Source organism: Ascaphus truei, chromosome 10, assembly GCF_040206685.1.
Source record: "Ascaphus truei isolate aAscTru1 chromosome 10, aAscTru1.hap1, whole genome shotgun sequence".
Taxonomy (NCBI): domain Eukaryota; kingdom Metazoa; phylum Chordata; class Amphibia; order Anura; family Ascaphidae; genus Ascaphus; species Ascaphus truei.
The window spans coordinates 49,115,166-49,143,084 of NC_134492.1; the positions used below are offsets into that span (position 1 = coordinate 49,115,166).

The 27,919-nt window shown below is 41.5% G+C and overlaps 1 protein-coding gene across 11 annotated transcripts in view; it reads right to left on the reverse strand.

The window, feature by feature from the left end:
• The window catches only part of PRG4 (proteoglycan 4), a 67,828-nt gene that overhangs the window by 4,558 nt on the left and 35,351 nt on the right, over window positions 1–27,919 (reverse strand). For 10 of the 11 annotated variants that reach the window (XM_075616896.1, XM_075616894.1, XM_075616892.1 and 7 more), the window contains 10 exons: window positions 24,084–24,203; window positions 23,322–23,447; window positions 22,444–22,566; window positions 20,948–21,076; window positions 18,462–18,575; window positions 16,493–16,633; window positions 15,399–15,812; window positions 6,057–7,475; window positions 1,395–1,475; window positions 81–217 (listed from right to left, as the gene is read on the reverse strand). In XM_075616896.1, the coding sequence (XP_075473011.1) occupies window positions 81–217; window positions 1,395–1,475; window positions 6,057–7,475; window positions 15,399–15,812; window positions 16,493–16,633; window positions 18,462–18,575; window positions 20,948–21,076; window positions 22,444–22,566; window positions 23,322–23,447; window positions 24,084–24,203 (2,804 nt within the window). The remainder of the gene's footprint in view (window positions 1–80; window positions 218–1,394; window positions 1,476–6,056; window positions 7,476–15,398; window positions 15,813–16,492; window positions 16,634–18,461; window positions 18,576–20,947; window positions 21,077–22,443; window positions 22,567–23,321; window positions 23,448–24,083; window positions 24,204–27,919) is intronic. The other variant, XM_075616891.1, reaches the window with a different exon arrangement.

The window sequence follows — 27,919 nt, forward strand, 5'->3', positions numbered from 1 at the left end:
GACCAAAATGTAAGTATTTTAGAGGCAAAACCAAAACACTGAAACCAGTGAAGTTCATAAATATTCAGTTGTTCACTAACCTTAAAAAAGAAAGTCTTGGAATCACAGTTGCATCGTGTAAATACGGTGTCGATTGGAGAAGGAATACCCCACACTTCACTAATTTTGCGGGGCTTTTCCGGTGCGCCACCTGGATTTATCATCCAGAAGTAATGACCTGAAAAGCAGCGAGAAGCAAAGATTGTTACTCGGGGTTTTTGTTTTCTTGTGTAGTACTGATAATATAGTGTGCATGCCATACACCGAATTGGACATACAGTGTTGCTGGCATAAATCCATGATACAATGCAGCTGGTATCTAGGGTGCCCGAGGCCCAGGTAGATAGGCTGTGGGGCATATTTATTATACAGTGTTATTCCACAACACTCCTTCCAGTGCTGGAAGACCGGTCGTTCCCTTGTCTTTTGGCACCAGAAGGTGTCTTGTGAAATCGCTAGTTAAGCTAAATATGGGCCAAAGTGGCTTTCCCAGGGTCACAAGGAGAGCCAACAATGAGATTTAAAGAGTTGTATCTCAATACCTGCCCTATACATAAAGGTGTTGAGTGACTCTATGTTCCAAGGGCTGCACTGCGGTAAAAGCTGCAGTTATGAAATGTCAATAGCAGCCTTGATCTGGTACGAGACTGTGGCAGAATCCGTGGTGTATTAGTAATAATAATTAAATATCCGGAAAATGCAAATCGCCCTTTTTGAGATTGATCTACTGAAATCTACAGACCAAAGGAACCGGCCAATCTGCTGTGGTTCCAAATTTGCCTCAAAAGATCGCCCATCTCAAGCCATGACTCTTGGAATATCCGACTAGCACCCTCTCTATCCACCTTTAAGACCCACCTTAAAACATACCTGCATAACGAAGCATATGAGTAGCTCCATAGCTGATACTTTACACCTCATACATAAATCTTGACCCCTTGCAGACCCACTTACAAGAACGCCCTCCTATTGTCTCTACGTTCTTCCTACTTACCAATTAGATTGTAAGCTCTTCAGAGCAGGGACTCCTTTACCTAAATGTTAATTTTATGTCTGAAGCACTTCTTCCCTGTTATTTGTATTATTTGTTATTTATATGCTTGTTACTTGTATTACTGTTGTGAAGCTCTATGTATAATAATGGCGCTATATAAATAAAGACATTCATGCGTACATACACACCCACAGTTGAGTTAAAACTATGTTGTAAATGACTCAGCAGAGCTTTCATTTGCTGAAAATATTTGTAGATGTGTTTTTGATATGCTTGTATTTCACCCTTCTGTGTTTCCCCTTTTAGAAGACTTGCGATTTATGTAGCAAATGGGTTTAATAAACAGTACTAATGAACTGACCTCGAAACACCACCATTGACCCATTCTGCAGAGTTGTCATTCCATCTGCTGGTTGTCCATTGCATAAATTCATCTGGGAATCTGAAGTAAAACGTTTGCAGTGGGTTAGTCATTTCTTAATACTTGGGAATCAGCAATGAGTTTACAAATGTCAATTCCTTTATCTTCCAAATGTGTTGCATATTGGCGTTCCGCTGTTTGGTTACAATAGAAGGTTGGTAGGTTTTAATAGGAAAGTGTTGAGCTTTGAATTGTGCCTAATCACAAAAAATATCACACCAGTAATGAAACCGGAAACCTATAACTAACATAACTAACGGTGTTCTGGTGTAATGTATATTGGATAGAAGTGACTACCAAAATCTAAACCCCATCATGGGGACATCAGCCCCTTCTTGCTGTGGCCAAAAAAAAAAAAATACTATAATTCAGTTCCCACATGCTTATTTTTGTAACTATTTTTGTAACTATACTTCTAAGAGAAAATATTAAATTTTGAAGGGATAAATTAAACATTGACTGAATAAGGCTCCATCCTCAAGCACAACCATCTTTATTTTATTCCTAGTGTCTCGATTGTATGGTTACTATCTCTTGCCTTCACAACATTACGGTTTTCATTATCTTCCACTTAATGTACTTTTGTTATTACCCATCCATTATACTTTTTCATCTCAACGAGATCTTTCACTGCCGCTTTGTATCTCTTTGTGCAGAAGCCGCTTGAGTAACTTTCTTTGGGGATACAGCTGAACTTATCGCACCCTCTTGGCAAACTGAGTTAATTTAAGACTTCTCCATAGTAAATCCGCCACAAAGAGATTGCAAAGAAAGAGTTGTAGTAATAATAATGTAGTAGTAAAATCCTGTAAAATCCAGGAGGCACGTAATTACTACTTACCCCAAAAATACAATATTCCGCAGACAGTGGTACTTACCAGCTGTAAATAATGGTGAAGAAATGATCACAGAGTTTTAGATGGTTCTCAGTATTGGTCTGTGTTATAGACTGCAGTAATGTAGTAGTAAAGATAGTTCAGTGTATGTGATACAATGATACATTTATTCCACATTTCCTTTAGCAAGATACTGGATTGGCGGATTTGGGGCACATGTATCAGTGCGGAAAACTAGAGCATCCAAAAGCAAGGGCATATTAATGACATCATTGTGATTGCATCACAGTGTCAATATACAAAGGAGCTTTGCATATTTGTGCCAGTGAGCATTTAGTGAGGGGTAGGAGAGTCAATGTAACATTATAATGGGATGTATTATATTTTGCACATATGACTGGGGCATCTTCCCTTTCTATTTGGGTCCAATAAATCTGCCAGTTTTAAGTTGCATGAAACTGCTCCTTAGAGAGCTGTGTAAGAAACAAGATTAACAAGCTGCATATGGCACTTATTACATGTTTTGTAGCAGATTCTCACTTTTGATACACACTATATTTTCCCTTCCCCCCCCTATTACTGCTATATCAATTTATTGTTGACTGCTATTGTGATAAATTGGAAGCAGGCAGGTCATTTCTCCAGGAGGCGATCACAGCTACCTTACAAACAAATTATATTTATAACTGATTCTCTTGAATTCCTTCTGTCCCATCATTTTAAGACCTTTTCTTCCTACAACAAGAAGGGTACTGCAGTGGGCATGGAGTTTGTTCCTTCTTATGCTGGTCTTTTTATGGGACATTTAGAAAAATATTTTATTTATTCAAAAGACAATCTTTATTGTGGTGTATGTATCTATTTGGAAAAGGTTTATTGATGATGTGCTTAGGATTGGGTCAGTGGCGAAGACCATAGTGGCTTCTTTCACTACATTAATGATGGCCATAATATAACGTTTACTATGGAAAAGTACCACAGATCTATTAATGTGGGAACTATAACCTTGGTATGTAAATGTAATAAAATATACATCAAGAGGATACAGTAAACCTTGAGATGACACTATACTGCTTGCAGATTCCTGTCACAGACAATGTTCAGAAGTACTTACCATATGGACGATATCTTATTACTGCAGAGAAACTGGAATACTTGCATGATTTTAAAGAAGTAGAAAAGTACTTCATCATAAAAATACTTCTTGTTAATGGTGAAGAATTAATAGCAAGGCGTAATGGACCATATTTATTAAACAGTCGTCTGACATAAAGCACCTTACAGTCCATTCAAATTAATGGGCTGTTAGAGGTGTCTTTGAGTGCCACAAAGTGTCTTATGGCTGAAGACTACTTTGTAAATAAGGAGCCATGGGATTGTATGGGGAACAATATATTTGTGAACAGTAATAAACAGAAAATTAGAATAGCAGAACATATATCAACTAAATACCCCAAGATCCCACCGTGCAGTCATTTTAAGACTAAACATGATAATGTTCATTAAAGGGTGAAATTCAAAGGTATCGCATTGGTTGACACATCTAAGGGAGAAAGCAATAGAATGACCTTTCTCTTGCCAGGAGAAGCCTTCGGGATAGTTAAATAAAATAATTTGCCTTCAATTTTGACATTTTGATTTGATGTGTTTTTTTGAGACCAAATTACAGATAAATGTGGACTTTTTGGAATATTAGGATTATGAGTCCAAGTATGCAAAACGTTCACACAAATTCCGCAACCTGGTGAATTTTGAACTTTGGGGGGGAAGGGAAAAGAGTCCATGCTTCTGAATGGGACCCACACAGTGTTAATCCTTCCAAGCCGGACAGCCTGGAGGAACGGCTCAGAAGTACACGGCGCACTCTTCTACAGTACAGAAACAGTCTCCGTGAGAGTGCCCTGTCCCAGAGCAGCTCAGAAGGTAAGGAACAGTCTCCGTGAGAGTGCCCTGTCCCAGAGCAGCTCAGAAGGTAAGAAGCAGTCTCCGTGAGAGTGCCCTGTCCCAGAGCAGCTCAGAAGGTAAGGAGCAGTCTCCGTGAGAGTGCCCTGTTCCAGAGCAGCTCAGAAGGTAAGAAGCCGTCTCCGTGTCTATCCAACCAATTGATGATGTAGATCAGCGGTTTTCAACCTTTTGCATCTTAGGCTAAGGCCCCGCTCCCTCAGTCAGCGCGCCCGTACTGCAGACAGGCGGCGCGCTGACAGGCACAGACCGCTATATGCGGTCTGTAGGGAGCCTGGAGCTGGAGCCGGGGCGGGAGTGGGAGGGGCGTGGTTTGAGCAGAGGGACCCGCTACTCCCCCCCCATCCCTCCACTGGCTCAGTCTCCCGGGCTGCAGGAGGGAGCTGCTGCTGGAAGGAAGGTAAGCTCCCTCCCCCTTCCCCCCCCTCACACACGCTGATACACACACGCTGATACACACACCACCCCCTACCTTGTGTAGGAAGCTCTCTGACAGTTCCCGCTCCCGCCGCTGATAGGCTCATCAGCGCACCACGTGACGTGTCACCGCTCGGGATCACAATTTTCTTGCATCCCCTGGCGGCTGACGCCTCACAGCACGTAGTGAGCCGTGCAGCGAGGGGGGACTGGGACCGGCTAGGAAAGGATACTCCTGCTGGTGGGAAACGCTCACGCGCCGCCCGCGCCGCCGGGCGCAGCGGGTCCCAGCCCTATACATCACATCAACCATTTGTAAAAAAATAAAATAAACCTGGCCCCCCCATAAAAAAAAATAAAACCTCACTTTTTCCCAGTAGTGTATTTTTATGTTTACATGCATTTTAGTATTACAGTATATTAACAGATTTTTTTTAAAGGACATTACCGCAATCACGCCCCTTTACATTCCCCTCTCTCTTCCCCACTTACACTTCTCCTTGCACTCCCCCACTTCTCTCTCTTCCTGACTTACACTCCCCCCTTCGTCTCCCTGTCTGTCCCCTCTATCTCTCACTCTTTCTCCCACTTACTCCAATTCCACAACTCCTCCCTCCCCCAACAACCTTACCTAGGGGGGAGGTCTCAGTGCTGATCTAGTTCGGGGACTCCGCAGCTCCCTCCGGTCGGGCGGAAATGGCACAAAACTTCCAGTGCCAACCGGAGGAGGGAGAGGATTGCTGTGACTGCCTTGTGTTTATCATACGTTTCCAATCACATCGGAAATGGGCGTATCTGACATCATATCATTTAAATTCAAAGACATTGCGCTATTGTCCAGAGGATGTTTGGGGAGTGAATCATATAATAATAGCATGGTCTTGTATAGCGCTGCTAGTTGTACGCTGCGCTTTACAGAGACATTTTGCAGGCACAGGTCCCTGCCCGCAGAGCTTACAATCTATGGGATTTTTTGGTGCCTGATGCACAGGGAGATAAAGTCACAAGGAGCCGACGCCGGGAATTGAACCAGGCTCCCCTGCTTCAAACTCTCGGTGCCCGTCAGTGTCGTTACTCACTGAGTCATTCCTTCTCTATTATGTGCTATTGTTTTTGAATAAAAACTAAATTGTGGATAGGAATATGCTGTATCTGAACACAACACAGTCTTTAACTCTGTACACAACCGAGGTGCAAAGTATGTGATTTAGAATAAGGGAATGTCTTTATGCTGAAAATAAGACAAAAAACACAGTGGAGAAACATTGGCACCTGTTACAAACCCACAGAACCCACAAAGAGAACCATTATTCTTTGATAACTAATCAACACAATTTCAGCATAAAAAAATATATATCTATAATTTTCAATTAGAAATGACACTTACCACTGGGATTCCTGATCTTATCATGTAGCAATATCCAGGTTGTTGATTTATTTGCGTGTCTGTCGGGGCCTGGGGGTAAATTTGTGATAGGATAAATATTTATCCTTTTATCTATTTCCTGTACAAACTGTATGATTCTTGATCCGGGCGGCATCTTTTCATTAGGCGGAGTCACACTGGTTGCTGTGTGCCTTGGTGGAACCTTTCTTTGCTCTGGGACGGTTTGCCTGGTGTCTGAAGATGGTGTACTTACAAATGGGAAATGTTGTTGCATCTCAATACATTTTTCGGTTATGCGTCGCAGGTGACTGTCCGGGATTCTTGGTTTGTTTTCTTTATCCTTCAACATAGCACACATTTTTTCTGGATCGAGTGGAAAGGGAAAGATCGTTTTATTTTCCATCTCTTGGATATTAATTGGTCCGGCAGTAACAGAATCCACAGACTTTTGTGTAGCTACGTCATTTATATTAGGCGTCGTTTTGGTATTGCGCCCAAGTAAAGTGGATGTCTCTGTTGTAGTTTGCACTGATCGGTCATTTTGGGAAACTTTTGTAGAAGGTGACATAGCAGATGTAGGCTGATCTATCAGTGTGTTATCTTTTGGAGTAACATCTAAGACAGGTTTTGGTGTTGCTACATAATTAGACATTCCTGTTGAAGTTGACCTTTGTTCTGAAACAATTTCTGGTTTGACTGTACTCTTGGGTGCAGTAGAGGGATCTAGATTTCCTTTAGCTTGTTCAGTCGTAAGTTTCTTAGCTTCATCAATAACTGTAGTTCTTTCTTGTTGGATGGCTGATGGCCTAACTGTGGTTTTCAGTGACATAGCATCAGTCGAATACAATGAAGTGGGAATACTTTTCATGCTTCCTGTGCTCCCACTGACATCACTGTGTGTTACTGTTTCCTTTGAATACATGTCTGTTCTCTTACCAAGTGGAGTCATTGTTTGCAAAGGAACAGTAGTGATGGTCGAAGATAACGAGATTGCAGTAATAGAGGATGTCCTTAAATCATCCGTTTTCTGTCCTGTAGTTGGTGATGTATTTCTGTTTGTCATTTCAGTGCTTATCTTCTTTTCATTACTTTCCACTGGTCTGCTTGTAGTTTCCGGCGCATTAGTCTGTGTTGTGAAGGATGGTGGAATAGACGTTCCCATAGGTTGCACAAATGAAGCATCAGTCTGTTCAGATCCCTTAAGTGTGGTATGCTCTACATTCGTTGTTTGTTTAGAGGTAATAAGGTTATTATCACTATTAGTGCTAGACGATGGGTCTTTGGTTGGACCAGATGATGGGCTCGAATATAACATTGTATTTGTAGGTTCCAGTAATCCTTCAACATTTGTTGTTTGAGCGTTATCATGTGATTTAGAATCTGTTGTACTTTGTTCCTGGAGGGTGGTCAATTTGCTCACTGTAAAATTAAAAGAAGGTGTATGTAAATTATTTGAGATCTTTGTTACTGTATCTTTCATGCTAGTACTTTCTGCATCATCGTTAGTAATTAACGAGGGTGTTCTTTTTGTTATGCTTTCCGATATTTTTTTGTTAAGATGCTGTTGGGTACTAATTTTAGTTGAATGGGGGGCTTCTGTGTTTGAGCCCTTTGCAAAAGAAGTTTCATGTGCACACACTTCCGCTGGGGTGTTAGAGTAAGGAGAGGAGGAAAGCTCTGGACTTACAGTTCTAACTAGAGTTACTAGCAACTTAGATGCACTTATTTTCTCATTAACAGCTGTTGAATGCATTCTACCTATTTCAGAGCTAACAGGAATGTTCAATGCTTGTTCTGTATTAGTTTGGATTCTAAGTGGCGTCGCGCTTCCTGTGACCATTTCTTCTGTAACTGTGCTCTTTGGTAAAGGCTCATTGCTACTTACACTAATTAAATCTGCATATTCTGTAGATGGAGGTATTTTACCTGAACGTTTTATACTTAATGTCAAATCAGCTACACTTGTTTGTTTTGTTCTCATTCCTAATGTACTTCTTAAAGCATTTTGTGTATTTGTTTCTCCTGTAGTGTGGGTTGGTTGTCTTCTAACCTCACTTAAGATTGAATTAAAATCATGAGTAGAATCAGCTGCCGTGTTTCTAGCAGCATCTGCAGTTTCCCCAGTGACTGTTGGGACCTGTTTTTTATGCCAGTCTTTGAAGACTGAACTACCCAGCAGCTGTTCTGCGCTTGACCCTTTAGAAGTCATGGTAAATTGTTTTGCATCTATTGCTGTTGTACTGGATCTCAAAATAAACCCTGGGTCTGTTCCCAAAGTGACTGGATGTGAGCTCTCTCTCTGGTTATTGGTGATTGAAGAAATCAGAACACCACTGTCTTTACTAATACCATCAGTTGCTACCCTTCCACTTTCTGCCACATCCCTGATAACTGAAAGTGATTGTTCTGTGCTAAAATTCATATTAAATATGGTGTTCAATAAATTGTCAGCACTATTAGTGGCCTGCATGGATTCTTTTGCATCTATTGTTGTGGAAGTGCCAGAACTTAATAACTGTTCGCCATTTTTATCCAGCGCGACAAATGTTGACTGTTCTGTAATTATTCCTGATGTTACTGTAACCTTCGGTGAATAAATCATACTTCGAGGCCAGTTTATTGGGGTTAATGTTTCACTGCTTATTCCTGACAAAGGCGTCCTTAAAACAAAATCTGTACTTATTTTCGCAGTAACTGAAGTTAATTTGTCTCCAAGATCACTGGGGAATGAAGTACTGGTAGCATTGGTAAGTAGGATTGCATTAGTTCTATTAGTATCTGTAGCTTCCCCGGCAACAGTTGATGTCTGTCTTCCACTTAACCTTTCTGTACTCTCTCCTGTTACCTCCATATTTTGGGGGGGATCTGTTGTTATAGAAGAGCTAGACCTAAATACATCCTCTGTTTCTGTTTTCTTTGTGACATCTGTTAAATAGTCTGTAGGTAATTGTGTTATGCTCAATGACGGTCTTTCACTTGAGGTCCAGCTTACTGGTTCTCCTGTAGTTATTCCTGCTGTAACTATACCACTTAATAAAACACCTGTGATGCTTTCGCCAGTAACTATATTGGGTTCTTGTGTAGACTCAGTGGCGCTTGGAGAAATAATGTTAGTAATTGGTGTTGTATTACTTCTACCACTGTCTGCAGCTTCCCCTGCTACAGGTAGTAGCTTTTCACTTAAGTAACTGGACAAGGAAACACCCAGTGATTGCACTGCTCTTTGTCCTGCTGCATTCTCCGTGGATTGTTTTGTATCTATGGTTGTAGCAGAGTAAGTCCGTAATAAACGTTGTGTATTTGTCTCTGTCATTGCAAGTGTTGAATTGTCTATAGGCAACTGTGTTGTTTTCGGTATGCTGACTGACTGCCTCATAACTGGTGTCCAGTTTATCAGACTTGATGGTGTAGTACTCACCGCTGCTGTAACCGTTGCACTTAAAAGATTATTTGTGCTTGTTTCACCAGTAAATACATTGGAGATTTTTCTCAAATCTGTAGCACTAATATTATCAGTAATTGGTTCTGTGTTTTTTCTACCAATGTCTGTAACTCCCCCAGCAAAAACTGATACCTGTTCTTCACTTAACTCTTTGAGCACTGAAGCTCCTGGTGATTGATCTGTACTTTGCATTTCTGTAAGCACCTGGGATTTTGCATCCATTGTTGTAGACTTAAATAAATGTCCTGTATTTGACTCCATTGTGCCAATTGTCAAATGGTCTAAAGGTACTTGTGAGGTTTCAGGTATGAGCACTGACTCTTTCATACTCATCTCATTTACAGGAATTGGTTGTTCTTCTGCTGTAACTGTTCCACTTAGAATATTGGTTGTGTTTATTTCCACATTGACTATACTGGAGCTTTTTCTAGACTCCGTTGGGGTTACAGAACTGATATAATCAGTAATTACGACAGTATTACTAATACCTCTATCTGCATTTTCATCAGAAACAGTCACTAACTGTTCTTCCTTTAACTGTTTGAGAAATGAAATTCCAAGTGATTGATCTGTGTTTAGTCCTTCAGTAGCTTCCATGGATTGTTCTGTATCTATTGTAGAAGTAGAGCTAGACCTAAATGAATTATCTGCCTTAGACTCCATCATTACAAGTGTTGAAAGGTCTGTAGGTATCTGTGCTGTTTCAGTTATGCTCATGGCCTCTTTCACACTTGGTGTCCAGTTTATGTGACTTGATTGTTCTCTATTTATTCCTGCTGTAACTGCTGTACTTACTAAATGTTCTGTATTTGTTTCCCCATTAGCCATATTGGAACTTTTTGTAGACTCTGTGGGGGCTTCAGAACTAATATCATCAGTTATTGGTACTGTGCTATTTTGACCAATATCTGCAGCTCCCCCAGTAACAGTTGGTAACTGTTCTTTATTTATCTCTTTGGACAAAGAAGTACCTAATATATTATCTGTACTGTGTCCTTCAGGAAAAGCCAGCGGTTGCTTTGTATCTATTGTCCCAGTGGAGCTAGACTTAAATAAATAGTCTTCATTTGCCTCTGTTGCCACAAGTATTAAATGGTCTGTAGGTATCTGTGTTGTTTCAGTTATGCTCACTTCCTCTTTCATACTTGATGTCCAGTTAATTGGACCTGATTGTTCTGTACTCGCTGCTGCTGTAACTGTTGTACTTGAAACATTATTTGTGTTTGTTTCCTCATTGACTATATTGGAGCTTATTCTAGACTCAGGGTGGGCTTCAGTACTGATATCATCAGTAGTTGACAATGTAGTATTTCTACCGATATCTGCAACTTCCACAGCAACAGTTGGTAACTGTTGACTAAACTCGTTGGCCAATGAAGTACCAAGCGATTGCACTATACCCTGTTCTTCTGTAGTCTCTAGTGATAGTTTTGCATCTATAGCTGTGACAGAGTTAGACCTAATATGGTCTGTAGGTATCTGTCCTACTTCAGTAATGGTCACTGACTCCCTCAAACTTGGTGTCCAGTTTATTGGACGTGATTGTTCTCTATTTATTCCTTCTGTAACTGCTGCACTTGAAAACATTTCTGTATTTGTTTCCTCAGTAAAGATACTGGAGCTTTCTCTAGACTCTGTGGAGATAACAGAACTGATATAATCAGTAATTGCCGCTGTATTACTAATACCTCCATCTGCAGTTCCCTGAGCAATAGTTGGTAACTGTTCTTCCCTTAACTCTTTGGGCAATAAAGCTCCTAATGATTGGTCTGTGTTTTGTCCTTCAGTAGCCACAATGGGTTGTTTTATATCTATTGTTGTAGAGCTAGACCTAAATGAATTATCTGCATTAGTCTCCATCCTTATAAGTGTTGAATGGTCTGTAGGTATCTGTGCTGTTTCAGTTATGCGCACTTCCTCTTTAATACTTGGTGTCCAGTTTATGTGACTTGATTGTTCCCTATTTTTTCCTTCTGTAAGTGTTGCACTTGGTTGTTCCCTACTTACTGCTGCTGTAACTGTTGCACTTGAAAAATGTTCTGTTTTTGTTTCCCCGGTAACTATACTGGAGCTTTCTCTAGACTCCGTGGGGGCTAAAGATCTGATATAATCAGTAATTGCCATTGTATTACTAATACCGCTATCTGCAGTTCCCTGAGCAATAGTTGGTAAATGTTCTTCCCTTAACTCTTTGGGCAATGAAGTTCCAAGTGATTGATCTGTGTTTAGTCCTTCAGTAGCCTCCATGGATTGTTCTGTATCTATTGTAGGAGAGCTAGACCTAAATAAATGATCTGCCTTAGTCTCCATCATTACAAGTGTTGAATGGTCTGTAGGTATCTGTGTTGTTTCAGTTATGCTCACGGCCTCTTTCATACTTGGTGTCCAGTTAATTGGACCTGATTGTTCTGTACTCGCTGCTGCTGTAACTGTTGTACTTGAAACATTATTTGTGTTTGTTTCCTCATTGACTATATTGGAGCTTATTCTAGACTCAGGGTGGGCTTCAGTACTGATATCATCAGTAGTTGACAATGTAGTATTTCTACCAATATCTGCAACTTCCACAGCAACAGTTGGTAACTGTTGACTAAACTCGTTGGCCAATGAAGTACCAAGCGATTGCACTATACCCTGTTCTTCTGTAGTCTCTAGTGATAGTTTTGCATCTATAGCTGTAACAGAGTTAGACCTAATATGGTCTGTAGGTATCTGTGCTGCTTCAGTAATGGTCACTGACTCCCTCAAACTTGGTGTCCAGTTTATTGGATGTGATTGTTCTCTATTTATTCCTTCTGTAACTGTTGCTCTTGAAAACATTTCTGTATTTGTTTCCCCAGTAACAATACTGGAGCTTTTTGTAGGCTCTGTGGGGGCTACAGAACTGATATAATCAGTAATTGTCATTGTATTACTAATACCGCTATCTGCAGTTCCCTGAGCAATAGTTGGTAACTGTTCTTCCCTTAACTCTTTGGGCAATGAAGTTCCAAGTGATTGATCTGTGTTTAGTCCTTCAGTAGCTTCCATGGATTGTTCTGTATCTATTGTAGTAGAGCTAGACCTAAATACATTATCTGCCTTAGTCTCCATCATTGTAAGTGTTGACTGGTCTGTAGGTATCTGTGCTGTTTCAGTTATGCTCACAACATCTTTCACACTTGGTGTCCAGTTTATGTGACTTGATTGTTCTCTATTTGTTCCTGTTTTAACTGCTGTACTTAAAAAATATTCTGTATTTGTTTCCCCATTAACCATATTGGAACTTTTTGTAGACTCTGTGGGGGCTTCAGAACTAATATCATCAGTTATTGGTACTGTGCTATTTTGACCAATATCTGCAGCTCCCCCAGTAACAGTTGGTAACTGTTCTTTATTTATTTCTTTGGACAATGAAGTACCTAATATATTATCTGTACTGTGTCCTTCAGTAAAAGCCAGCGGTTGCTTTGTATCTATTGTTGCAGTGGAGCTAGACTTAAATAAATAGACTTCATTTGCCTCTGTTGCCACAAGTATTAAATGGTCTGTAGGTATCTGTGTTGTTTCAGTTATACTCACTTCCTCTTTTATACTTGGTGTCCAGTTTATTGGACGTGATTGTTCTCTATTTATTCCTTCTGTAACTGTTGCACTTGCAAACATTTCTGTATTTGTTTCCCCGGTAACTATACTGGAGTTTTCTCTAGACTCCGTGGGGGCTACAGAACTGATATAATCAGTAATTGCCATTGTATTACTAATACTGCTATCTGCAGTTCCCTGAGCAATAGTTCGTAACTGTTCTTCCCTTAACTCTTTGAGCAATGAAGTTCCTAGTGATTGATCTGTGTTTAGTATGTCAGTAGCTTCCATGGATTGTTCTGTGTCTATTGTAGAAGAGCTAGACATAAATGAATTAACTGCCTTCGTCTCCATCATTACAAGGGTTGAATGGTCTGTAGGTATATGTGCTGTTTCAGTTATGCTCATGGCCTCTTTCACACTTGGTGTCCAGTTTATGTGACTTGATTGTTCTCTATTTATTCCTGCTGTAACTGCTGTACTTACTAAATGTTCTGTATTTGTTTCCCCATTAGCCATATTGGAACTTTTTGTAGACTCTGTGGGGGCTTCAGAACTAATATCATCAGTTATTGGTACTGTGCTATTTTGACCAATATCTGCAGCTCCCCCAGCAACAGTTGGTAACTGTTCTTTATTTATTTCTTTGGACAATGAAGTAACTAATATATTATCTGTACTGTGTCCTTCAGTAAAAGCCAGCAGGTTCTTTGTATCTATTGTTGCAGTGGAGCTAGACTTAAATAAATAGTCTTCATTTGCCTTTGTTGCCACAAGTATTAAATGGTCTGTAGGTATCTGTGTTGTTTCAGTTATGCTCACTTCCTCTTTCATACTTGGTGTCCAGTTTATTGGACCTGATTGTTCTGTACTCGCTGCTGCTGTAACTGTTATACTTGAAACATTATTTGTGTTTGTTTCCTCATTGACTATATTGGAGCTTATTCTAGACTCAGGGAGGGCTTCAGTACTGATATCATCAGTAGTTGACAATGTAGTATTTCTACCGATATCTGCAACTTCCACAGCAACAGTTGGTAACTGTTGACTAAACTCGTTGGCCAATGAAGTACCAAGCGATTGCACTATACCCTGTTCTTCTGTAGTCTCTAGTGATAGTTTTGCATCTATAGCTGTAACAGAGTTAGACCTAATACGGTCTGTAGGTATCTGTCCTACTTCAGTAATGGTCACTGACTCCCTCAAACTTGGTGTCCAGTTTATTGGACGTGATTGTTCTCTATTTATTCCTTCTGTAACTGCTACACTTGAAAACATTTCTGTATTTGTTTCCCCAGTAACTATACTGGAGCTTTTTGTTGACTCCGTTGGGGCTACAGAACTGATATAATCAGTAATTGCCATTGTATTACTAATACCGCTATCTACAGTTCCCCCAGAAACAGTCGGTAACTGTTCTTCCCTTAACTCTTTGAGCAATGAAGCTCCTAGTGATTCATCTGTATTTAGTCCTTCAGTAACCTCCATGGGTTGTTCTGTATCTATTGTATTAGAGCTAGACCTAAATGAATTATCTGCATTAGTCTCCATCATTTCAAGTGTTGAATGGTCTGTAGGTATCTGTGTTATTTCAGATAGGCTCACTGATCCTTTCACACTTGGTTGTTCATTATTCATTTCTGCTTTCACTGTTGTTCTTAAATAATTTTCTGTATTTGTTTTCTCGGTAACTGCATTTGATATTTGTTCAAACTCATGGGGAATTAAATAAGCCAATGCATTATCCGTACTTTTATCAATAGTGGCTGCTTTACTAATATTTAAAATCATTTCTGTAACAGCAGATGAATGCTCTCTGTTTAACTCACTGGAGAAAGAAGAATTTAAATAATCTGAATTTTGTGCTGTAGTAGACACAGATGATTGCTCCACATCTGCTGATGAAGTAGCAAAATAACTTAATAAAACTTCTGCATTGCCTTCCTTTGTGATAAATGTGGAGTGTTCTTTAGACGTTTCTTCTGTTCTCATTGAATGTATTATACTTGCTGTATTTATTAAAGTTGATTGTTCTGTAGTTATTCTTGAACTCACTGTACTTTCTGCATAATCTCCTGCCTTTGCTTCCTCAGTAATGGAGCTATCTGTATTAACTGAAGTCTCTTTACCAATATCTGTAGTTTCTGGAGGATTCCCTGAATCAATTCTACTTGTGACATTAGTAATCAGCTGCAGCTGTTCTACAATGGATCCATCGTTTTGTGCCGTGTTTAAAGAAGGTTGTGTACTTCTTTCACTAATATTATCAGTTAGAGTTCTACTTGTCACAACAATATAGGTTTCCAATACATTATCTTTACTTGTGTTTCTCTTACTTGATGAAGTTGGATTATCTGTTTTGTCCTCCGATGCTGTTGAAGAAGGTGGGAAGATACTCATTGTAGTTGGAGTTCTTAAAGAATGTTCTTCCATAGACACAACATTTGGTGTGGTATCGTTCTCTTTAAAATGTTGTGTACTTGTTGTTGTCTTATCTGAAGTTGTAACATTGTTTTCTGTCTTGGACATAGGTGTTGAACTAACGGTCTCTCCTGGCCCAGTGGTTCGGCGTGTACCTTGGAAGTCTTCAGTCGTCAAATGGGTGATTGAAGTTGTCGCAGTTGAAGACGTCGGCCAAAAGTCCTTTCCACTCCCATCATCTCCAGAACCTTCATCTTCAAAACTGGGTTTAGTTGTTGGAGGGACACTCTTATCTTTTCCATGCGTTGGTGGAGCTAGCGTTTCGTCTTCTAAAAAGCAAATGGAGAAAGTCATTGGAGTTTCAACATCAGTTGTCTAAGGTGAAAATATTTTGTAGACTCTAGATTTTGATGTGCAGTTTACATCTTGTGTGTAAATTTCCATTTTTATTTCATAACATGAGATACAGTACATTATGTAGCTTTTTTAATTTAGGTCCAAATTTCTGAGTTAGACAACAGTTTTTACATAATTCACAATGGTGGCACTTTAAATATATTGCTTTTTACTATTAATTATCCAAAACTGGAAACTGTTATAGTATTTGATGTATGGGAGATCAATATTAAGATGTCGTTTTGTGGTAAGAACACTATCTTTGAAGTGGGAGAGCCTGATTTGAATCTCGGTGTGTTCTCCTTGTAGCTGAACGCCAAAAAATTAGAATGTAATCTAATTGTTTTGGCAAATGACAAATGCACTGCCAAAACACCAAACATCAGCTTTTTTGAATATTCACAAAATCACCAGTTTGATAATAATTGTTGCCAGTGATTAAAAAAAAAAACGTTAAAAAAAATTAACTCATATAAAAAAAATTAAATTAACAATTAGAAAAAAGTGAAAAAATTGCGAAACATTTAAAAGTTCCTTCAAACCGTTTACAAATGTAATATTTTTTTTAGGTGGGGGGAAGTGAATTTCTACACATTTGTCCATCATTACGTACCAGGAATCTTCCTCTTTTCTTTATCCTTCTTTGCTTTCTCTTTCTGCCTTTTGTTTTCTGATAACCGCCTGGAGGTAGATTTGCTTCTCCGATGGGAGGACGATGATTGAGACGAACTTTGGAACTCTTTCTCCACCGTTTCTAAATGAATCAACACATGTTTACTAATTACACTGAGGCATTCATATAGGTTGTAATCAATTCATTCAACTGCAAGTGTGTAGCTGGCAAACGGTTCTCTATATATACAGGCAATATGTACAGGGGAAAAAACTCGACATAATTCATACGATTATTCCGTACACAAATATTGCATCAAAAATTCACCGGGAGAGATGCCGGCTTACCACAGGGATCCAAAGCAGGGGTGGGCAACTCCAGTCCGTAAGGGCCACCAACAGGTCAGGCTTTCAGTGTATCCCTGCTTCAGCACAGGTGGCTCAATCAGTGGCTCAGTCACCTGTGCTGAAGCAGGGATATCCTGAAAACCTGACCTGTTGGTGGCCCTTGACGACAGGAGTTGGCCACCCCTGTACTAGAGTTATGCTCTGTACATTAGCACCTGGTAAGTTATGATGAATAAAAAATTGTCAAAAGCCCTGCACAGCGTAGAAGAATGATGAAGAACACTTATAATCTCATTCGTGTCTGAGGCGGCCCACACAGCTGCCGTACCCCATAAGCACACACATCTCATATGTGTTCTTTATCATGGATGCATGTTGTGTACATTACATAGTGTTGATGTACGGCAGTTTGGGGATTAAATATGTTCTACACAGCAAATAAAAAAGCAAGAGAATGTTATCAGCGCTTCTCAACCTATATCCTCTTAATGAAGTGTGAGACCGTGTGAGCAAGCTCATTGGTTACTCCTGAAATCTGGCGTGTCGAATGGTACTCGAGCAAAGATATAAGTACACTTTCTGTCTACCCTACCCTTCTGTTGTCTAACTACTACAGCCCAGCTACTCCATTGCAACTGGATCCCTTCCTATAAATTTCCAGGGATTTTCCAGCCTGGATCCTAGATCATAAACTGATGATCTTACCCCTTACCCAGCACTCTGCTCTCAGGCATGTCTGTGCTTGGGTGCTAGCTGTATAATAAGGTACATATGGGGCGTCATATACAAAGCCCTACAGATACTATGGAGTGTTAGAGAAAGGCAAAAACTATCTTTGTTAATAACCTTTACCAAGCATTTTTCCTTCATGCCTACACATGTGACCAATAAATCTTAAATTACATAAATAATTAACTCTTAAGGTGCCGGGGGAGCGCAGGGCCTCTGTAACTGTCTCACCTTTTCCTACAGGGCACCTCATTATGGCACGTCACATCAAATGTCATCGCTTTGCCATGACAACAGGGTGTCAGGTGACATCCCATTGTCATGACGACACCATTTGACAACATGGTGCCATGATGAGGGACACTGCAGGAAGAGATTGCGAAGGAAAAGGTAAGAGGCCCCGCACCCCATGGCCCTGCACTGAGCAATATTCCCAGCTGGCCCTGGCTCTGATTATAACTGAGGCATATAGCATGGGTAAGTATTGTCCTAAAAACCTGAGGCCTTTGAGAACTGAACTTGGACTAGCTTTAACTAATCTTTGCTTCTCAGGGTCACCATCAGGGAGGAGGGATTCGGGCCAACTGTCACAGGTCTGGCAGGGGTGCGGGGTTTGGCCGGCCAAGAGTGGATGTTGGGCCCGACCAATCTCCCTCCCCCCACTCAACAAGCGCAGGGGCCCAGGTCTAAACTTCAATCCTGGGCCCCCGGCAATGCTGGTCTGATGCTTATTCACAAAGCCATGGTGACTCATGGTAAATCCAATAGAAATTAGCAGACTTAACACCTGCAACAGCTTTTGTGAATAAATGTGAATAAGTAGGTAAAGATAATCTCAAACCTTCATCATGGACATACTTCTACAACACTCCCCCCAACATTCATTTCCGTACCTTGTCTTTCTTCCTCTGAATCTATCAGCTTGTTTTTCCGTTTCGTTGGGTCTTTGGATAAAGGTTTCTTTGGAGGCTTCTTCCCTTTAGCTGGCACTGAGGGGTTCGATGGGTCTGTAATTAAAGTTGAAACGGATTTAAATTCTCTTCTAAATAGAATAAACGCAGCATATATATCACAGCTGTATTCGCAGCACAGCTGGTGCAGGTGTGCTCATCTCCAAGGACTAAAAATGGGAAAAGGGAAAAGGGCTGATTTTAACCAGTGAGACTCCATTAATGTCTATGGCCCAGGTTATTATTATTAGTTTCACTTATTTGTGAAGCACCAACATATTCCGCAGTGCAGTACAATGGGGTACCGAGTTATGTATATTACATAAACAGTTACATACAGGTGAGGACAAACATGCACTAACAGATACAGAGAGGTAATGAGGGCCCTGATCCTGAGAGCTTACACTCTAGAGGGAATGAGGGACAATGTTGAAACAAGAAGGTTATGTGGCTGCTCATTGTAGGATAAGGTGCGGCTCAGGTAAGATTATGGCCCTGTCTGAAACCTGAACTCATTAAGGTTGGGGGGGGGGGGGTGTTACATAGGGTGATCCCAGTGGGGTTAGAGGGGGAGGGGAGTTGGATGTTAGAGGTAGGGCGAGTAGGCGTCCTTGAAAAGGTGAGTTTACAGGAAGTTTTTAAACATCCGATAGCTGTGGGAGAGAGATGGCGCGTGGTAAGGAATTCCCGAGAAAGGAGGCAGCATGGGAGAAGAATGAGAGGAGGTAATAAGGTGGGAGGAAAGGCGGATGCCGTGGGCAAAGTGTAGGGGGTGGTTAGGTATGTATTTGGGGATGAGGGCTGAGATGTAAGGGAGGGCAGCGTCGTTCAGACACAAAGGTTTGTTAACTCAGTGTTAATAACAGGAAGTTATCAAAATCCTTAACTGCCATTATTTTAAAACGGTTAATGCCTTACCCAAAGCTAATTATATGCAAAAACAATGGCTAGTTACATTTGGATTGGGAAGTGTTAATCTATCAAGTGTTTTCCTTCCCCTTATCCCCCCCTGTCCTTATCAGGATAAGGAGGGTACTGTAGGAAGGTGGTGTACAAGCACTCTCTGAACACACAGTAACATCAGATAAAAGAAGCCAGAGAAAATCAAACCCTTCTCAAGTCTAACTTTAAAAAAATGCATTCAAATGAAGTGTCAGATTTTGGTTTAAAAAAAAAAAAGGTATGAACCACCCAGAAGAGACCCCTAAAACACGTCACTGGAATTAGTTCCCTTTGGTCCTCGGAGGGACTCCCCCTTCAAACCCCTAGAGGGGGTGCACATTTATTTGCTATGTAAGTGATACTGCTTCATTAAAGCAGCAGTTCAAGCATGTGTTTTTTTAATAAATCAGTTCTGTACTGTGAGAAATACTTGTAGCATTTAAAAAAATAAATATTTGAAAAATATTTTTAATGTTCCTAATGTAGGAAGCATTTCCAAAGTGACAGCCCCCTACCCCCTCTGATAGGCTCTGGCTCTTGAGCCGTGCCCTCTCTCTAACAGTGAACCAATTGTATGTAGTAACTGCCCAGTCAATCATATTCCAGGACTACATTGCCCACAATGCTGTGCAAGAACTGAATTAAATACCCCGTAGCAAGTGATCGATTACAGGAGAACAGATCGATCTGCAGCTTAGCTAATCACTTGTCAGTGTGCAGATTGTATTGATGCACATACTGAATGGGGATATATATATATATTTCTTTTTTAGAAACGGCAGCTTGAACTGCACCTTTAATATACATTTGTTTTTCCTGAGACACTAGATTTCAGCCCATTCATTTCCTACTGAATATTCCCATATTAGAAATAATTAGAGATGTGTATGTCCTGACACTTGCTTTATAAAATTGTTCACATTGTAATTTTTTTCTTAAATTTTGCGGGGGTTTTTGGCTAAATTTTACATTGTTCAAAATCTTCACAATTTTGCTAATTTCACTGAATGTGCCAGAATGTTGACAGCATTTTGCAAATAAATAGCAGTATACAGGCATACCCCGCATTAACGTACGCAATGGGACCGGAGCATGTATGTAAAGCGAAAATGTACTTAAAGTGAAGCACTACCTTTTCCCCACTTATCGATGCATGTACTGTACGGCAATCATCATATACGTGCATAACTGATGTAAATAACGCATTTGTAACAGGCTCAATAGTCTCACCGCTTGCACACAGCTTCGGTACTGGTAGGGAGACGGTATTGCTGTTCAGGACGTGCTGACCGGCGCATGCGTGCGATGCCGTTTGCCTATTGAGCGAGATGTACTTACTCGCGAGTGTACTTAAAGTGAGTGTCCTTAAACCGGGGTATGCCTGTACTGTACATAGGGCGATGTGACCTTACAGTATGTTACGTTCCTACAGTAGTTGTGTGATTGTCTTCAAATGTGAAGAACCAAACTCCAGCTTAGTACAATACCTTCTTCTCCTTCCTCTGAATCTGTCACCTTCTTTCTTTTCTTGGTTGGGACTTTCGATGAAGGTTTCTTTGTGGGTTTTTTGTTTTTAGTAGGCACTGCTGGTGCTGAGCCTGGACTTTCGGAAGGTTCTGTAAAAAAGGGAAATCATTTATTCAACATAGATCATGCACTATCATAGATCATAGTACTGTAAGATAATGTGTGGGCACCCAAAATGTGGACTTGGACACATACAATGCTGTCTGTGTATTACTGGTGACAAAGAGGTTAATTTCCAAAGGCTAAGAAAGAGTTAATAATGTATGTAAAAATGTCCCAAGCATGGTTTAATTGATTCTTCCATGTCCATCTTTTAATTCTGCGGTGTTAGAAATCTATCTGGACTTCTGGATTTTGAATGACAAGATGATTTACAACTTGTCTTTGAGACCTTTTTTTTGGCCGAGGAGCTGAGATTTTTGAGAAAAAATGAAACGTTTAAAAAATGTCCGAAACGTTAATATGAACCATATTCCGAGCCTGGAACAACAGGAGAATAGCTGAGTCATTAATACGGACAAAGAAACTGACCCACTGACCAGAAAGCTATCTAAGGAAGAGCAAGGTGTGCAGAGATTTGGATGAGTAGGTGTGAGACGCATGTATGTTTAGGTTATAAGCAGCAGGAGAGACATTGCTAGAGAGATCCGTACACAGCAGAACCGCCAGCTGCTGTAACTGCTGATTCCTGTAACCCAAGATAATAACGAAACAAAGCGAAGAAAGGATCCGGAGTCGCTCTTTCAATCTCCACTGTACAATTTCATAAAACACCCCCCTTTCTTGTTAATTCGCCATGGAAAAAGCTGATGGCGCAGAGCACAAAATCTGGTCTGCAAAATGACAGGAAAACCTTTAGTAAATTGCTCATAGCAATTTGCTGGCATTTTGGGATATGCCTCACTTTGCAGCGTTTGTACAGAACAGAGGCAAAGGGTAAGAAAGTTCATTTCCCAAGGTCATAAGTTGACACTGAGGTTTCAACTACCTGCACCCACTTTTTAGGCAGCGACCTTCCTACTAATACAGGGGTGACCACCTCCAGTCCTCAGGGGCCACCAACGGGTTAGGTTTAAGAGGATATCCCTGCGTCAGCACAGGAGGCTCAATCAGTCATTGACTGAGCCACCTGCGCTGAAGCAGGGAAATCCTGAAAACCTGACCTGTTGGTGGCCATTGAGGACTTGAGTTGTCCACCCCGGCCTTGGTCAATCTCCCTCAGCATGGAATATTTTCCATATTACAACCGCTATAGTTGGTAAGGGTGAGCAGCACTTTCCCTGGTGTTGTGGTTTTAGTTCGGAAAATTTTGGTGTTTTTGCTTTTGTTGGAACTCGATTGGTTTTGGATTTGCTAGAAATGATAGGAAAAATACTCAAAATGTTTGGTTTTTGCTCAAATTGCTCAAAGTTCAGACGTTGAGCCCGAGAACCTGCCCATGGTTAATGTTTCGTACCTTCCGTATCTTCCTCTGAATTTAGAACTTTCTTCCTTCTCTTATTTGGGATTTTGGAGACAGGTTTCTTTACGGCTTTTTTTGCTTTGACAGGCGATGTTGATTCTGGATTCTGAGAAGGTTCTGTAAAAATATTTATTAATTGCTAGATTTTATTTTCCATGGAAATTATATTGATGAAGAGTTAAATGTATGCACAGAATAAAAGCATTTTCAAAGGATTTAAAGCCAGGTTACACCCCAATAAGAAATACTGTATTTGCAATGTTTTAGTTTTCTGAAGTAATTACATGATATGCTTTTATAAAGAAGTAATAGATACAAATCAATAATTTGGCTTTTAGAAATATTGGCCAAGATAAGCAACACATTATTGGCCAAAAAGATCCAATTTTGATCTAAGGGATGCTTTAAATTCTTTTAGAACAGCTGAAGACCCTTCTTCAGATCTTTCTGTGTTGTCAATGAGCCTGAAGAAGGTACCAGAACAACTCCAAACAATTAGAAGAAAGTTAATCTCTTATATATATCCGGGGGATGATTGGGTGGGTGCGTTGGTGCCAGACATTGGCGAATGGTATAACAATTAAACGGACGCCCTGTGAAGTTTTGGATCAAGTGGACAACAAGATTTAGTGTCACATATCCACGTTTCTGTCCCGTAGGGGACCTTTGTCCAGATAACAATGTAAAGTACATATAGTCGTTGTTACCATTGTTGGACTAAGAGATTAACTCTAAGAGATATATATATAGTATGGGTGATATTCACATTTTTAACAACTCTTGGTACACACACACACACACACACACACACACACACTGTGAGTTCTATGTTATATATGTTAAAGTTTATCTCGTAGTTTCCATTTCCGTACCATCTGTTTCTTCCTCCGAGGTGATCACTTTCTTGCGTCTCTTGCTTGTGTTCGTAGGTGACCGTCTCTGTGTACTTTTGGCTTTTGTAGTTGGTGATAGAGTTGATTTTGGGTTTTCAACAGAATCTGGAATAAAGAAAAAACATTTTCTTAAACGAGTGATTTTGTATTCATTGACTTACAGTACACACACTAATACATTAGCAGTAACACTCACATACTCTCTCTTTGTTTCTCTAAAGCCAGACACTATGAATTTATGGAGAGTAAAATAGTGACCCAACCCTGTCCCCTGTACGCAGTGCAGCCAAGTACGAGTATCTGTCCGTCTCCCATGGGTCCCCAAGACTTCTCCATGTGCCCCACAAAGCTTTGTGCCAAGTCAGTGCCCAAGGACAGGTGGGGTGCAGAGTGTGGGCCTTTGGTGAGAGGTCTACTAGAAAAGGTGAGTTAGGCGGAGGGCGCTGAGAGAGTAAGGAGGGAGAGGGTGAGATTGAGAGGCTGAGTGAGAGTGTAAGGCCTCGTCCAGGGTGGTGCTAAGCGGGCGCGCGCGCATGCTGGACACGTTGCAACAATGGACGTGGCCTGTGTGAGCGAGCGGGCGCGCCTCCTCGGCGCTCAGCCGCTTGCCAAGCAAGCAAAATTGATTTTGCTGCTCGCAAGCAAGCGCTTCACGTGAGCGGTTCGCCCAATAAGGCGTGCGCACCTAGCCGGCCAGGAAAAGCACGCCGAGCAGGGCCCCAAATAGAATAAGAGATTCACCTTCGGTATCTGCTGGGGGTTTCTTCTTTGTTTTCTTCTTTGACAAACCAGGTAGATTAGTAGTTGGAGGTGTCTCTTCCGTGGCAGAGGGTTTCTTTGATGATGGGTTCTGATTAGTTTCTGCAGATAACATGACATAGAGAACACAGCATTAACTACAGTAAGGAATAAGAATGTCATTCACTCAGTAGGGTTAATGGTGCACTCAAATGTATAGAAACAACGATATAACGAATATATTAGGGGTTAAGGAATCGCATGGCAGGGCCTAGCAAACGGAATAAAGCCCCAATAATCACTAAAGAAAAGGTCAGGGACAGAAACTCCGTCAGAAACGGAGCGTGCGTGATACGGAGAGTGCGTGATGAAACGGAGAGTGCGTGATGAAACGGAGAGTGCGTGAAACGGAGAGTGCGTGAAACGGAGCGTGCGTGAAACGGAGCGTGCGCGATACGGAGAGTGCGTGATGAAACGGAGAGTGCGTGATGAAACGGAGAGTGCGTGATACGGAGAGTGCGTGATATGGAGAGTGCGCGATGAAACGGAGAGTGCGCGATGAAACGGAGAGTGCGCGATGAAACGGAGAGTGCGCGATGAAACGGAGAGTGCGCGATGAAACGGAGAGTGCGCGATGAAACGGAGTGCGCGATGAAACGGAGAGTGCGCGATGCAACGGAGAGTGCGCGAAACGGAGAGTGCGCGATGCAACGGAGAGTGCGCGATGCAACGGAGAGTGCGCGATGCAACGGAGAGTGCGCGATGAAACGGAGAGTGCGCGATGAAACGGAGAGTGCGCGATGAAACGGAGAGTGCGCGATGCAACGGAGAGTGCGCGATGCAACGGAGAGTGCGCGATGCAACGGAGAGTGCGCGATGCAACGGAGAGTGCGCGATGCAACGGAGAGTGCGCGATGAAACGGAGAGTGCGCGATGAAACGGAGAGTGCGCGATGCAACGGAGTGCGCGATGAAACGGAGAGTGCGCGATGCAACGGAGAGTGCGCGATGCAACGGAGAGAGCGCGATGCAACGGAGAGTGCGCGATGCAACGGAGAGAGCGCGATGCAACGGAGAGAGCGCGATGCAACGGAGTGCGCGATGAAACGGAGAGTGCGCGATGAAACGGAGAGTGCGCGATGAAACGGAGAGTGCGCGATGAAACGGAGAGTGCGCGATGAAACGGAGTGCGCGATGAAACGGAGAGTGCGCGATGCAACGGAGTGCGCGATGAAACGGAGAGTGCGCGATGCAACGGAGACCGCCTGAAACAAAATACAGATACTGTAATGCACAATAGCAACAAAAAAAAAAGACCGACACACCTGAGAAGTGCTCAACGTTTCGGGACACGGCTCTTTGTCAAGAGGAGATGTGCAAAGGGTTCTGCCCCGAAAAGGTTGAGGATTTCTCAGGCGTTGGCCCTCTTTTGCATGTTTGCATTATCTGTGTCATGTTTCATTCTGATATTGGGGTTTTTGTACCTTTTGGACACTATTGAAATACATACCTTCTCTGTAAGATTGCATTTGAGTTCAGACTGTGTTTTCTGACTGTATTTCTTCCCCTGACTTTTTCTTCATTAATAAGAATATGTCAAATATCTTTGTTTCAAGGCAATAATTATTGATTCCATTGCTTATGACTATGTACAAATCCCCCTCCAGATGCAGAATCCCTGACACCCCATCCCCCCCCCCCCCCCGTGAGGCCCGGTCAGTAAACTCAGACTGAACCAAGGTTCTTGGTTCAGAGAGAGAAAATTAAACACAGAGGAGGGAACAAAAAGGTTTATAGAAAATCCTAAAATACTACAGGAAGAGGGTAAAAAAAATAATCACAGCAAGGGGTTCAAGTAATGGGTGGGTGGAAAGTTCTCTACTTTGGGAGAAATGTGGGTTCCTCCAATGCGCCATATATTAACCGGACTTAAAAAGAGGTTGCATCATTCACCCAGATCTTGGAGGACACTGATGGAGGCAAGCCTCTTCCAATGTCCTAATCATTGCAACGTCCTTCGTACCACATGACTATGCCAGCCAGGCGCCTGGAGAAATGCAAGCACTGGACAGCAGGAGAAGCTGGTCACCGGAGGAATAGGCACCATCGTGGGTAAGATGGAAACCCCCGACAGAGGTGCAAGTGTCCCCTTTTCCAGATATGCCGTCCTATAAAGTTTTTCTTGTGAATGCATTTATTTATTTTTTTACCTTGAATGAATAAGTATATTACGCTATGAAAGGTGTTCCGGTGTGTTCATCTATTGTACTTACTACAGTAGCTACTTCATTCACGCAATTGGCATTGGGACACCCAGTCGGAGAGGACGACCCCACAATATATATATATATATATACATACATACATATACAGACACATACATATAAATACAATTTTATGGCCCTTATTCTGCAAGCTGCGATAGCTTGATGACTTCAATGAGGCTTTCTGTGCGGTACCGCCGGAGATCTCGCACCTCGCAGAATAAGTGCCCATGTCATTTTACATTTAGATTTTTTTACAAGGATAAAACTGGCAAATGTTTGATTCATACTGGGTTACATTTCCAATTATTAACCGTAATATTTGTTCTTATATAGCCCAGACAATGTACGCAGCGCTGTACAGAACCAGCCAGGCTCAGTGAGTCCATGCTGCGTACAGCAATCTAATGTTACTGCCAGAGACAGAGGGAGATAGTGTGACCTGCCTAATGTCACAAAGAGAGGTGACACAGGGACTCAAACAAGGTGTACCTACCTTAAAGATAGTGACATTACCAATCAGCTACATTCTGGTTGATTTTATAGCAAAAGTACTATTAGTTTTCATTTGGAGAACTAGAGCCAACTCCTTGTAACCAAGTCACTTAATCTCTGTGTGCCCCAGACACCAGACCTTTGTATGCTGACCAGTAAGCTGCCACATGCAACACTGAACCTTTCTCACTAATGTTCTTCAATGTTCTAGTAGTCTCGGAGAAAACCAGTTTCCAGATACAGTAGGTTGTCATTGATACCTTTTGAAACCTCGTAGGTTTCTTCTTCAGTGTACTGCAGAGATGTCCAAAGATGACCATGAGCATTTAGTGCTGGGTATGGTAGTGCAGTCCACACACACCCTGCAGTTCTGATACTAATAGTATGCCCTTATTAGTTAGTGCTATTGTTCTAGAAGTCTAATACAGAGCCTTATAATATCTCTTTTACTGTGAATAAACCTCAAGCTGCCCACTCTCCAGTCTTTTCATTAGTCCAGTATTTGTCTAGTCTGTGAATTAGTCGTGAAAAGCTGCTACCTTGTTCAGAAAGTTTTCACGTCTTTACAAAAGTCAGGTAAAACTGTGCCTATAAGTATCCAATAAGTATTTCTTAGCTGTGCTGCTGGTTTGAGCAGAAAACTGGATGCTTACTCTGAGTCTGTCTGACTACTCAGGCAGGTACTCAGCCTGGCCACTCTAAACATCCCAAGCCTATTTTGATCAATACGATGTGACTGCGGGAGAGATCCAGCAGTATCACCACCCAGAAGATTAGAACTACGTAAGTCACACAAAGTGGGGCAAAGAGATTGGAGGAAGACTTACAGTACAAATGTTACTAAAGACTATACTCTCCCACTAATCTGTAACTTGTTACATGTACTTTTAGGGTGGGCGTGTCAGGAAAAGTTAACCAGTCCCCGTTAGCAGGTCCTTCGGATGGCAGAACTGCTGCGCCAGCCATGCAGCCTTAAGTCATTTAGGGAGTTGCTTTAGGACCAGTTAAGGTAGGAAGTAATCAGAGCAATATTATGTCCACCATATTTCTCCTAGACACCAGCAGTTATTATTGGTTTCTA